Below are 12,765 nucleotides of genomic sequence, written 5' to 3' on the forward strand. Positions count from 1 at the left end.
AATAAAAAGCGTTCCCTTTTTGTTGTCGTTTTTTTGTTTGTTTGTTTGTTGGTGTTGTAAAGAAAACATTTAGCATCTTTAAGAGAACTGGGAAAAACTGTGCCTTGGGGCGGTGGGGGTGGGGGGATGGGAAGAGATGAGAGGGCCCGAGCTGCTAAAACCCAGAGTGACTGGCTTGTTTCCTAATTCAACTCTGACCCCGCCTCAGACTCTAACATTGAAGCTCTGGCTGCTTGAATTTCCATCTTTCTCAGAAAATGAAGATAATCCACCACCTCAGAAATTACTTAAATTGAGTAAAAGTCCTTTTAATAATGGAGATTATTTCACATGGCTTGGTTCCTGACAATGAACAGGCCATACTTACCTTCTGCTCCTAGATGAAGGCCTCAGTTGGGACACAGAGGTGTAGTTTGTGAAAGTCTCGGTTAAAAAATAAATTAATGTTTCCAGGGGGAGTTTTAGAACTTTAGTAAAGACCCTCGTGGAGATACCTGGGTGGAGGTCTCCTCAGCCCTACATTGTGCTTTGTGTGCACGGTTCGAAAGGAAGGTGGTGAGGAAAGCTCTGGAGAGTCTGGGGAGAAGTAGTCCATTACGGCTTCTCCAGGGAGGCAGCATCCGCCCAGCTCGCCATTTCCCTGCCTTTCCCTGTGATTTCACGTTGGCTCCCTTCCTAAGTTGCTCCACATGGTTCCTTTTAGTGCCATAAATCAACAAGGCGTGTATCTGCGCACCCAGACCCCAGGGAGGTCAGTGCTGGTCTCACGGACGAACCGTGAGCCCTGCTGGGCTCGCCTTGCCAGTGGCCCCTGCGCTCCTCCCCTTACAACTGTGAGGTCCCCACTTTACAGATGAGGACACTGAGCTGGGGATCTCTGGGGACGTCTCTTCTGCCGGCCAGCCACAGAACAGTGGCTCCAACTCAGGCCTTCCTCACTTGAGGGGTGCCTGTGTGTTCCCCACTATTGCTTCCTGCCTTTCCCAAGTCAGGCAAACAACTATGGTTCTATAGGATGTGGCTTTTCCTTTTTCAGTCAGTCCAGATCTTTCCTTAAGTTGATAGCTAAATTGTAATCCTCTCGAGCAAAGTTAGAAGTTGTTTTTGACACCCAGTGGTTACAACCCAATTCATCACTTGGGTTACGGATGGGACCCCTTCCAAATGACTTGGGAATAATAGTGTTAAAATGAGGAAACCCTGCTAGTTAGGACAATCAAATTTCGCCTCAGAAGTTTGCTATCACTGATGGTTTCCCAGTGAGTGTGCCTTAAGTTCTAAAGGTATAAAAAAGAGTCCTAAATATGTCATGTAACAATGTCAGTTTTTAAAAAATAAATGTATAATTTCCCATGAAGTGTATCGTATATGATATATACATGTATTTGACATATATGTGTGATATATATATGTGTGTATTTTATATATATATATGAAATGATACAACTTCATGGGAAATAGGCTCATGTGTGTGGTTAATGCAGATTTTCCAGGCTGGATAAAATTGTGATTATTTTTTAAATAAAAGCATCTGTAATGTTGTGTTACTTTTGAAATTAAGGTCAGAACTTTAAGACCATTGACTTCTTACAGTCTTTCCGATGGACCCAAATGTAGCTCCGAACTATGGAGAAGCAGTGGTCTAGGGAGACCAACAGACAGAAAAGTGAGGCTCATTGTTTTCATTTTTAAAACCTTCAAGTTGCAGAAAGAAAACAGTCCCCGGAGAAGTGGCAGTTTCCTCTGTGATCAAAAGGAAGGCAACATGCGCCCCTTTGCCCACCCGGGAAGCCCCCGAATGCCCCGTCCCTTGGGGGTGTGGCCCTGCGCGGACACCGACTCCGCCCCGTTTGAAGACCGGCCGCTGTCCAAGCTGAAGGAATCGGACAGATGTTCTGCACGGGAAAACCTCTACTTGGACGCCTTGTCTCTGGATGACGAGCCAGAGGAGCCTCCAGCCCGAGGGCCCCAGCGGGAATTCAGGAACTGCCTTCCCCAGGTCGGCCTGGGATTTGGGGTCCAGTTAACTGCTGCAGGACCATGGGGTTGTCAGGAAAGGTGGCCATCTGGCCGGCAGGCTCGGGGTTTTGCAAATTGCAGCCTCTGGGTTGAGTAGGCAGGAAACCCTCAGAGTGCCAAGATCTTTGCTTGGTGGTCCCGACCCCAAATTCCTAGGGCGAGCTGCATTCACTTTCACTTTGCAAACATGTCTCGGGTTTGGAGACACTGGTCTTACCCATGAACAGGTCCAGGAAAACACACAGAGATCTTTCATTCTGGGAAGTATAGGTCTGCAACCTCTCTTTAAATCACCACAGCCTTCTGATTCTTAACACTAACTGGTAATAGAAAAAAATCTGTTCCAAAGAAGGTACCTCACATTGGGAAATGCTAAGTGTCACTAAACAATGACATGCTATAAATTCTCATTCTCTGCAAAGGGGGGGGAAATCCAGCACTTAGAAGCTATGCGTAAATTAGATCAGCAACGCAGTAAGCTCAACTCTGGGCTGAGATTTCCACAGCACAATGTCAGGTTTTTTTGGTTATGCCCTTTCTACAACTGGGTTTTTTGTTTTTTTTTTTAAAGATTTTATTTATTTATTCGAGAGAGAGCACAATGAGGGGAGAGGGAGAAGCAGGCTCCCTGCTGAGCTGGGAACCTGACGTGGGGCTCGATCCCAGGATGCTGGGATCTCGACCCGAACCAAAGGCAGACACTTAACCGAATGAGCCACCCAGGTGCCCCTCTGCAACTGGGTTTTAAAACCGGGTTGGATTTTAGGAATCATTACCTGTGAGTCAGTTTAACAGCTGCTGTACCTGTCACTTAACCTGTCCAAAGGCGGACTTCGAAGAGTTGGTGTCAAGTAGTGTTGAAATGCGGCCAGTTAGACTTTGGTCTGGTGTCTGTGAGGTCAAATACCTTCTTGGCATTATGGGCCAGGTGGCATGACATCATCAGGATGCCCTCCTGTTTGATCTGCTGGCAATTCCCATGGTGCAGCTGCACAGCAGAGAGGAAGTAAACCGGGGTCGGGAGTCCACAGTGACCGGGCCCCATACTGAGCTGCCACAGAGCAGACGTCCTTGTAAGCTTGCCTCTGATTCCACATGGCAAAGCTCACAACAGAAGCGCTCAAGCCAGAGGCTGTTGCATCACCTTCTACACTGAGGCTTAGACTGAGGGACATAGCTGCCACCTTCCTCTCTCCGGGCGGTGGGGGGGGGGGGTGCGCATCTTCCCTTCTCCCACCTCCTCCTCCTCTCTCTCTCACATGCGCACACACACATTCAGATGTATTTGGGTCATGACAAAAGCCAGCTTTGAAGTTTACACAGTTAGCTTCCTTTGCAGAAACCCAGGAGAGCACTTTCTTCACAACGAAGTATATAGCCAATTTTTCTCACTCACGTGGGCTCCTCCCTGGACTATGGGAGCTCCAACCCCTCATCACACTGTGGGTTCTGGTTTTATTATTATACTTCAAAGGGCTGAGGGGCAGGAGCATTCCTGACCAAAACTTGGCCTCGGTATACATTTTAAATGGGATTTTCCTGTGGCCAAAGTGCAAAACAGATTACTTAGCACGTTGAAAGGGCCTGGCAACCATATTAACTGATTCAGACGATCTAATTTCTTCTTTGTAGGAAGAAGAAAATCACAAAGGAAATCTTCAAAGGTAAGACTGATGGAAACAATAGTCGGCTACTGAAATTAAAACCTCTCGGTCTTCAAATTCTATCTTGTCACCAGAACCTGTGGTAACACTGTCTTGAGAATGACTTAAAGTAAGACTTCTGAGTACATAGTTGCTTTATTATTATTGATTATTTGCCATAGAAAGGCCAGGGAGACACTGTACTCTTGTGGGTGTTAGTGTCATGGTGGGAACAGTTACAATTGGGTATCGTGTATATAAAGGAATGTTGTGTCTAGCGGCTTCTGAATAGTCCACAGAAACCCCTCACTTCTCATTTAGTCTGGAAAGACTCCCTCTTGATGTGCTGGGAGACATTGTATATACTGTGCATTTAACGTTCTACCAGGAGAGTTTATTAAAATATTTCCTGTCCGAAAACCTTAAAGTAAATACAAAGTGAGTGATGTTGGCGATGTTCATTATCATCCATTTTAGGTCATTTGTATGATAGGATGTACCTGAAAAGAAACATCTAAGCAAATTTGTTTATACTTAAACATTGAAAACACAACTGAACGGAAAGATTTCCTGTACACAACTCCCCCCATCCCCACTCACATGCTTTTTCTTTATAGACGAACACATGCTATTTCCACCACAGGAAACTTCTCCTCAGGGCAGTTCGCTGTTTCCAGATCTCCTCATCCCTGGTTTTCCTGTGAACTTCGGGTCCATGAATTACTGTCTCCTTCCCATTTTGCCCAGTATTGGGTTCATCCCAAGCCATCCAAAACACCTATGGTGTATTTCTGTCCTTCAGGAATTGTCTTGTCTGGTCATTCTCGGACAGTCCAGGGCCGCATTCAAGAGCCAGAGCCTGGTTTCAAATGCACATCTGCTCTCGCCAGCCATGAGTTAGGTAACCACCCTGTGCCTCAGTTTCCTCATCTGTAAACAAAAAGTGTTTCTATTTCTTCACAGCTTAAATGTGTTACTACACATAAAACAGAGCAATGCCTGACACAGAGTAAATGGTCAACAAAATTTAGCTATCTTCACAGAACTTTTCACTTAGTAGCTCTTATTTTTTATCTTTTTCTTAAAGTTTATTTTTTTTAATAATCTCTACACCCAATGTGGGGCTCGAACTCACAACCCCAAGATCAAGAGTCGTACACTCTACTGACGAAGACAGCCAGGCGCCCACTATTTTTTATCTTAATTGCTGCTATTAATTTCAAAAGTCATCCATACTTAGAAAAATTATTCCTAAATTAAAACTTAAATATCACAATATCAGAAATATTAAAACTTACATTTCAAGGGTCCCTGGGTGACTTAGTTGGTTAAGCGTCTGCCTTTGGCTCAGGTCAGTGTTGGGCTCGCTGCTCAGCGGGAAATCTCTTTCTCCCTCTCCCTCTGCTCCTCTGCCCACTTGTGTTCTATCTCTCAAATAAATGAACAAAATCTTAAAAAAAAAAAAAAGTACATATCAAAATGTCCAAGGTAAGAAAGTACACGTGTTGTCCTCACTATCCCCTTCCCCTCTTGGTTCTAGCAGTTTCCTGCCTTCCCCTTAATACCTTCTTCTGTGCACCTTCATGTGCTGGCACATTTCCAGTGTGTCCTAGTTTTGTATCTGTTTTGTTTTGGCCACTGCTAAGGCTGATGTGTTCCCTTTCTCTGCCCACATCACCTCTGTTCCATGAGATCCATCCAAGGCCGGGGAGCAGAAAGGCCTCAGGCCGGTGCACTGGCTTAACTCTGAGGCTAGTTCCTCCGTGGGCAGAAACAGGGTTCAGATGAGCCATGTCCAAGAAATGCAGAAAGTATTGGGGTTTCAGTACCTACAGGGCATTTCTGGTCTCCAGTGAACAACGTTCTGAAGCTTGTTATTACCTTTTTTTTTTTTTTTAAGATTTTATTTATTTAACAGAGAGAGCACAAGCAGGGTGAGCAGCAGAGTGAGAGGGAGAAGCAGACTCCCCGCTGAGCAGGGAGCCTGATGCAGGGCTCGATCCCAGGACCCTGAGATCATGACCTGAGCCGAAGGCAGCCACTTAACCCACTGCGCCACCCAGGCACCTGAAGCTCATTATTAATTCAGCAACTCCCTGACTTGGCTAGAGGCAAGAAGAGAAAAATCACACTTACTGGAAGGCTTCATATCTATGATAAATTGACCCATCCCTCCTATTTCTTTTTCTTTTCAGTGCTAGTTGTAGCCAGCTTGCTGTTCTTCATCGGCCCATGGGAGAGTTTGCAGATTATTTCTAACAACAACAAAAAAAATCACTAACTTTTGCCTCTAGTGAGAAATAAGATAGAAAGCCTACTGGTATCATTTGTAGCCTGCTCTCTTTTACCCCAGGGTGGCAACCCAGGGTGAGGGCAAAGGTACCCAGGTCTTTGCCGGTTCTGTGAGCCAGTCCATGTGGTACACAGCCAGTCCATGTGGTACACTAGCCTCACCATCATTAATGGTTTCTGCAGTGGAGTGGCCCATGCACGCTCCTTCTGGGGCCGGGTTGTGCTGGTCTGAAACCCTAAGTATTTAAACTTCTGTTTGGGGTGCGCAGATAGGAATATGTCCTATGAGAAAGTGGTCTCGTTGCAGAGAGAGTGAGTCTGCATATGCCCCCCCTCCCCTCCACCCCGACAGGAGCCATTTCCGGCCAGAGGGTCCAGCGGGTTGACAACCTGCCTGAGCACTCCAGCAACCTCCTGTCTTAGCATTTTGGAATCCCCAGCACCTCATAGGGTGCCTGCCCTGGCCTATAGGAGGCAGTTAGGAAATTCATACCAACTAGAAATACATGGAACGAAAGCACTAATTATCTAGGGATCTACATCCAAAACCATGTCCATCAGGCAGCACTTACCCGAACCTGGCTGTCCCTTCAGCTCAGACCTCTTCACCCTCCCATGTGTTTGAGTGTCTGCAGGTGTCTTCCTCTCGTCCAAGAATACAGGACGAGCAAGAACACAGCTCAGGCTGGGCAGCACAGGAGGGAGCGGGGAAGGGGAGGGAAGACCTGAGCCCTGGTGGAGGATTTCAACAGGGCAGGATGGAGTTTCTGTATGAAGTCGTATTTGGAAATCACATGCCCACCCGTCACACCTTCCACTTCCTTCCTTTGCTCCACATCTTCCCTTTGGCCTCCGGGGATGACCCTTAGTACAGTTGACCCCTGAACAACACAGATTGAACTACACGGGTCCACTTAGACGTGGATTTTTTTCCAGTAAATACAGTACAGCGCTGTAAATGTATTTTCTCTTCCTTGTGGTTCTCTTAATAACATTTTCTTTCATTAGCTTATTTTATTACAATAATACAATATTTAATACATACCCCAAAGTATGTGTTAATAAACTGCTTATCTTATGGATAAAGCTTCTGCTCAACAGTAGGCTATGAGTAGTTAAGTCTGGGGGAGTCAGAAATTGTACATGGGTTCTTGGCTACATGTGGGTGGGACCAGCTAACCCCCGTGATGTTCAGGGGTCAACGGTACTTCACCAGAAGTTCATCCAGCGGAGGATGAGGCCGGCGGATGAACAGGACGTCAGATTATACCTGTGATGTTGTGGTATCGACCCCCTTGGCGCACACCATTTGTGGGGTTTGGATCAGGACGGGGCTGTATTTCCGTCAGTAACGCGCGCACCTGCCTCAGTGCCGGGGATTCGGAAACTCCTATGGGTTAGGGGTTGAAGGCACTCATCAGCCAGGTGTCCTTCTTGCTCTGGAGCAACCACAGGCCAAATGAAAGCATTCCAAAGTAGGTTTGGAGCTTGGCTTTGACCAACCCCCAGAGCCCAGCCTCCTGCTCGTTCCGTGGTAGCTGAGGGCCGCCTGTATGAAACTCTGACTCCTACAAGGCTCCCGGCACAATTCCAGAGCCATGAAGTGTCCATTGAACATGCACGCGGGCGGCTCAGGAGCAGAGAACATCGAGCCGCTGGAAGGCGTGCGGGTAGTGGAGGTGGACGGAGACTGACGCACAGTCGGCCGCGCGTGGGCGGGACGCACGAGCTGCGGGGTCTAGGGCGGGGGTGAGCACGCTTCTCGGCTGGTGGGCAGCTGACACCCTCTTCTCTCCCACTTTCCCCAGGGCTGTGTCTGTGTCCTCCATGTCTGAGTTCCAGCGTCTGATGGACGTCTCTCCCTTCCTGCCCGAGAAGGGCCTGCCGGCTGCCAACAACAAAGAGGACGTCACCCCGCCCCTGTCTCCGGACGACCTGAAGTACATCGAGGAGTTCAACAGCAAGAGCTGGGAGGAGAGGCCCCCGGAGCCCTGGGCAGACAGGACCGAGGGGGGGCGGGCAGGGAATGAGGCCAGCGCGGAGCCTTTCCCCGACTCCTCCTGGTACCTCACCACGAGTGTCACCATGACCACGGACACCATGACCAGCCCAGAGCACTGCCAGAAGCAGCCCCTGCGGAGCCATGTGTGCGCCGAGCAGGCCGGGGTGCGGGTGCTGCACAGCCCGCCGGCCATCCGCAGGATGGACAGCATCGTGGTGGCCGGGGGTGAGGGCAAGGGCAGGTCGGAGCCCGAGTGCCCGTTTCCCACGAGCAGAGCCAGGGGGGGCGCTGGAGACGCAAAGGGGGGTCCCTCAGAACACGTGCTTAGCAGGTGGCCTTGTGCCCCCTCCAGACACCCCCGGGACTATGTGGAGGGAGGACTGCGCCCCCTGGAAAGCTCCCTCTGCACCCCCCTGGGGTTCGCCTCCCCTCTACACAGTCTGCAGATGTCCAAGAACATGAGTGATGACATGAAGGAGGTGGCCTTCTCCGTCAGGAACGCCATATGCTCCGGTCCCGCCAAGCCTCCTGTCAAGGACATGGCCTGCCAGACCAATGGGTCCCGGACAACAGGGACACAGACCGTGCAGACCATCAACATTGGCCTGCAGACCGAAGCCCTGCGTGGCACCACCATCACCAGCAGCCCCCATAAGTGTCTCACGCCAAAGGCCGGGGGTGGTGCCACGCCCGCGTCGTCTCCTTCCCGTGGCCTTAGGAGCAGGCAGGTGGCCCCCGCCATCGAGAAGGTGCAGGCCAAGTTTGAACGCACATGCTGCTCCCCCAAGTACGGGTCTCCCAAGCTGCAGAGGAAGCCCCTCCCCAAAGCTGAGCAGCCAAATAGCAGGACCTCCCTGGGGCTGGCTCCGAAGGGGTGCAGCGAGTCGGCCTGGGCCCGCTCCACCACCACAAGAGAGAGCCCTGTGCACACCGCCATCAACGATGGCCTCTCCAGCCTCTTCAACATCATCGACCACAGCCCCGTGGTGCAGGACCCCTTCCAGAAGGGGACACGGGCCGGGAGTCGGTCTCGCTCAGCAGAACCTCGGCCAGAGCTGGGCTCAGGCCAGGAAACAGGCCCCAGTTCCCGAGGACGGTCCCCCAGCCCCATCGGGGCTGGCTCAGAGACGTGGAGGGAGGAAGGGGGAGAGGGCACGCCCTTGAGGCAGGACTTATCCGCTCCCCCTGGTTACACACTCGCTGAGAACGTAGCCCGGATCCTCAACAAGAAGCTGTTGGAGCATGCCTTAAAGGAGGAGAGGAGGCACGCCCCCCACGGGCCCCCAAGTCTTAACAGTGACAGCCACATGGGAGAAAGAGTCAAAGCTGAACCAGGGTCCATCGAGGTAATAAGGCTGAGTATTCCAACCCTCACCCCACCAGCTCTTCTGTTTAAATGCTCAGAAAAGATGTGTAAACCTGGGGTTTTGTTAGGTCATCTGATTTCAAGAATCCTTATCCATAATGGGTTCTTGTGAGCTGGAAGATGCAGGAGTTATGGGAGAATTGGATAGGCAGAAACACAAGCCCTGGGTTACTCCTAAAGAAAAGCTCATGTTCTTGTCCTCGCTGATCTTTTCTTGAAGATGTAGCTCAGGGTTTGACTCAGGTTCTCTGGTCTAGGTGACTGATGCTCGTCTATCTGGGCCTTTCACTTGGGGTTATAATTTGTCCTCTTTCTGTGTGAATTTGTGTCCTAGAAATGTGCTTGTGTGTGAGGTGCGTTGGAGTCACATCAGGGCTGTCTGAGTGCTCCAGATCTTTATCCGGGACAACACAAGAGGTGTGCCAGAGAGGCTGATAGCGTGGAATGTCCCAGAAGGTCTGGACTCCAGTGCTGGCTTCAGTACAGGATAGCAGTCCTCTGTCTCCGGGCCATAAAACTGGGTGAGGCAGATGGATAAGATAAAAAACCCTGCCTTTCTACGATGTGATGATTACTGTTATCCCCCTTACGTCTTTCATATGACCATCACACCGTATATGACCACCCATCCCAGCACCTGTAATTATTATGCAATTATTATTACACTCCCCTTAACATTATTCACCGATGGGTCGGCCTTGAATTTTGATCTCACGTGTTTCCACACGCAGTATGTCCACACCACACCACTTTAAGAACAGTCCGCGTTTCCACTTCAAGAGTGAGCGAAACAAAACAAAGGCTGACGGTTATGCGGGGACCGGATGCGTAGGGGCTGCGGGCCTGGTGCAGTGGGGCCGCGCACGGTCCCTGCCTCCATCAGACACTGTTGGGTCGGGGGTCCCGCTTGCAGACTGGAGGGTGAGGCCGGCTTACCACTAGCCTAGATGGACAGACTCCAGCCCTGTGGAGTCCGGATACCCGTCACCATTCTCCAGGCAGTTCCTGCAGATGGCGAGTGTCAGAGAAGAGAGACGTACTCCCCGGGCTGCGGCCCTGCTCTCCCGCCATGGCCAGGCAGCCCTGGCCTCCCAAGTTGGGAGATGAAGCAGACATGTTTCCACATTTTCCTGGGGCGGGGGGGGGGGGGGATGCAGAATCGGTGGCTCCCAGTGGAACCCACCCAGGAATAGTCAACTCAAAATGTAGAGTTTAAACCATGTGGCATTGCCAGTGCCCTACAGAAATGGCAGTGGCCATTTCTTTCAACATAATGATAGTATATTGGCCACGTTTGGAACATAGGTGTCTTTGTGATAAAGCTGCTTAGTGTGCTGAGAAGAACGAATACCATGGTTGAGTGTTCTTGGGTGACAAATGGTGTCTTCTGTGGGCTTCTGTTACCCCATCCCTCCAGGGGCCTGAGGTCAGTGACTTTTCTACCACAAAAGGCTTATTTAGATGGATGCCCTAACCTTCTTAAGGCCCTGGAAGAATCCGGTGAAATGAGGGCTCCGTCCCAAAACATTACCTGGTTGTGCCTACAGTTAATTCCATTAATATTAGAAACTAAAGAGAAATTGATGTTTAGGAACCAAAAAGGGCTCTGAGTTACAGTGACCACTCCAGGCAATCTGTGATAGTTGACAACCGCTTCATGTAAATCACAACCTCGAGGCATGAAAACAGTTTTATCAGGACTGAACTATGCCTGTCCCCCTACCAGTCAGGGCCTCTGTAGAGTGTCTGTTTTAGATTTTCTTCTCACTGGGTGTGCTTGCTACCAAAGAGATGATAGGCCAAGCTCAGAAATTCAGAACCTGCGCAGAGCGCCCAGTGGCAGATATTAGTTGTCGTGGGCTCTCTTTTCCTTTTCTGTTGGACTTTTGCTGGCTCTCGATTCCACTGGAGTTCCTCCTTGTCTAAACTGACTTCCTGTACTAGACCCATTGGAAACCCTTTCCCATCACTCCATAAATTATGTAGTAAGTAGTTCTGGGTTTTCATTCCAGAATCACCAGGACTAATGCTGATTATCCAGCCTGCCCCGAGCGCCCGGCTGTGGGCCCTTCCCTGAACACGCCCTCGGATGCTCGATCAGGGGACCTCCCTGGCAGGGGTGGGGCACAACGGGAAATCTCCCTTGTCTTTTCTCGCTCCCCCGACCCCATGGTTATATTTATCCTCTTTTTCTCTTGAAGCTGTAGTACCAGCTCTACCCTGCAGAGAAGCTAAGAGGAAAGTTGTGGTGCTAAGGAAGAGAATAATCTGGAAATGCAGTGCTGTTCTTCCCTCCCGTGTCTAGTGGACAATGTGAAGGGAACTTCTCAGTGAGAGCAGTGGCCACATGATCGTTTCGACTAAAACAGATCATTTAATCTTCTGTTTCAAATACAATAGTCATGTGGCTTCTATCCCTATGCACGCCAAAGGGTTTCTGAAATGTGAAACGCCAAAGAGCAATCAGGGAAGAACAGAAAGTGGAAGGGAGAGGTCTGTTGCTGTTCTGTCGTGAGGGTCCCTCCGTGCTCTGGACCACCTGGTCCCAAGCAGAGAGAGGCCTGCATACCTGCGCGTGCACCTGCCCGCTTCTGCGGGCCTCACGTCTCTCCTGATAGCTGTCCCTGGAGCTGCCACCAGGCTTGTTTACTTTAAACCTTTACTGTTCTTCTTTTTTAAAAACTACTTTCCAACCTACTTGCTTTTCTTTTCTTTCTCTGTCTGTTCTGTCCAGAACCAAACTGTCTTACTAACTGCCCCCTGGGGACTCTAGCCCTGCCTGCCTCACGCCGTAAGTGCTTTCTACCTTCTTTGCACACCGTCTGGAAAGGTCCTCTGTGTAATTCGGGGTTGGTATCTGTCACTCAGAAATGAGGCCGAATCATGCCAGGTGGATCTGCCCTGTCCGGAGAGCCCGCCGCCAGCCTGCCCTGGCCTGGAGTCCATCTTCAGGAACCAGTCGACTGGCGTAGACATCCCCAGTTGCTCCCCGGAGTAGCGAGTGCTCACTGTGAAGAAATCCTGCTAACGTTTCCACTCTGCTTTCAGAGGGGCAAAGGGATATTGGCCAGAGAGGGGACTGTGTCGGGCACAGAGGCCTGGCCTGTGGGGGTCTGTGAGCCCAGCGTTTTCCCAGTAGGCCTGTACCTGCTCGCTGGTATTCTAAGGCACATACACACCACCAGATGCTATAATAAGCTGTGACCATAATGCGATGAGGCTTTTCTCTCTTTCAACAACTGCACCAGAAGGAATAAATCCAAATGTATCTTGTCCTTTCAGGTGATCACCACAGGTGACCTAGTAAGCGCTCACTAAATATTTGTTGGGATGAATCAACAACAAAGCCATCCTTTGTTCTAAAAAATAGCCTCACGATTGTCATCTGAGCCTGAATCAAGGCATGGGAAAAAAATCCCAACTTAGCCTTTGATCAGGAATTG

The 12,765-nt window shown here is 49.9% G+C and overlaps 1 protein-coding gene across 4 annotated transcripts in view; it reads left to right on the plus strand.

The window, feature by feature from the left end:
* Positions 1-12,765, plus strand: part of MTCL1 (microtubule crosslinking factor 1) — a gene marked incomplete at both ends in the record, with an annotated part of 123,184 nt that overhangs the window by 107,151 nt on the left and 3,268 nt on the right. For 2 of the 4 annotated variants that reach the window (XM_080821566.1, XM_080821567.1), the window contains 4 exons: positions 1,703-1,999; positions 3,652-3,683; positions 7,763-9,302; positions 12,057-12,095. In XM_080821566.1, coding sequence (XP_080677692.1) covers positions 1,703-1,999; positions 3,652-3,683; positions 7,763-9,302; positions 12,057-12,095 — 1,908 coding nt within the window. Of the gene's footprint in view, positions 1-1,702; positions 2,000-3,651; positions 3,684-7,762; positions 9,303-12,056; positions 12,096-12,765 lie in introns of those variants that run through there. The other 2 variants (XM_080821564.1, XM_080821565.1) reach the window with 1 other exon arrangement.

This window comes from Martes martes (genome assembly GCF_963455335.1).
Source record: "Martes martes genome assembly, chromosome: 13".
Taxonomy (NCBI): Eukaryota; Metazoa; Chordata; class Mammalia; order Carnivora; family Mustelidae; genus Martes; species Martes martes.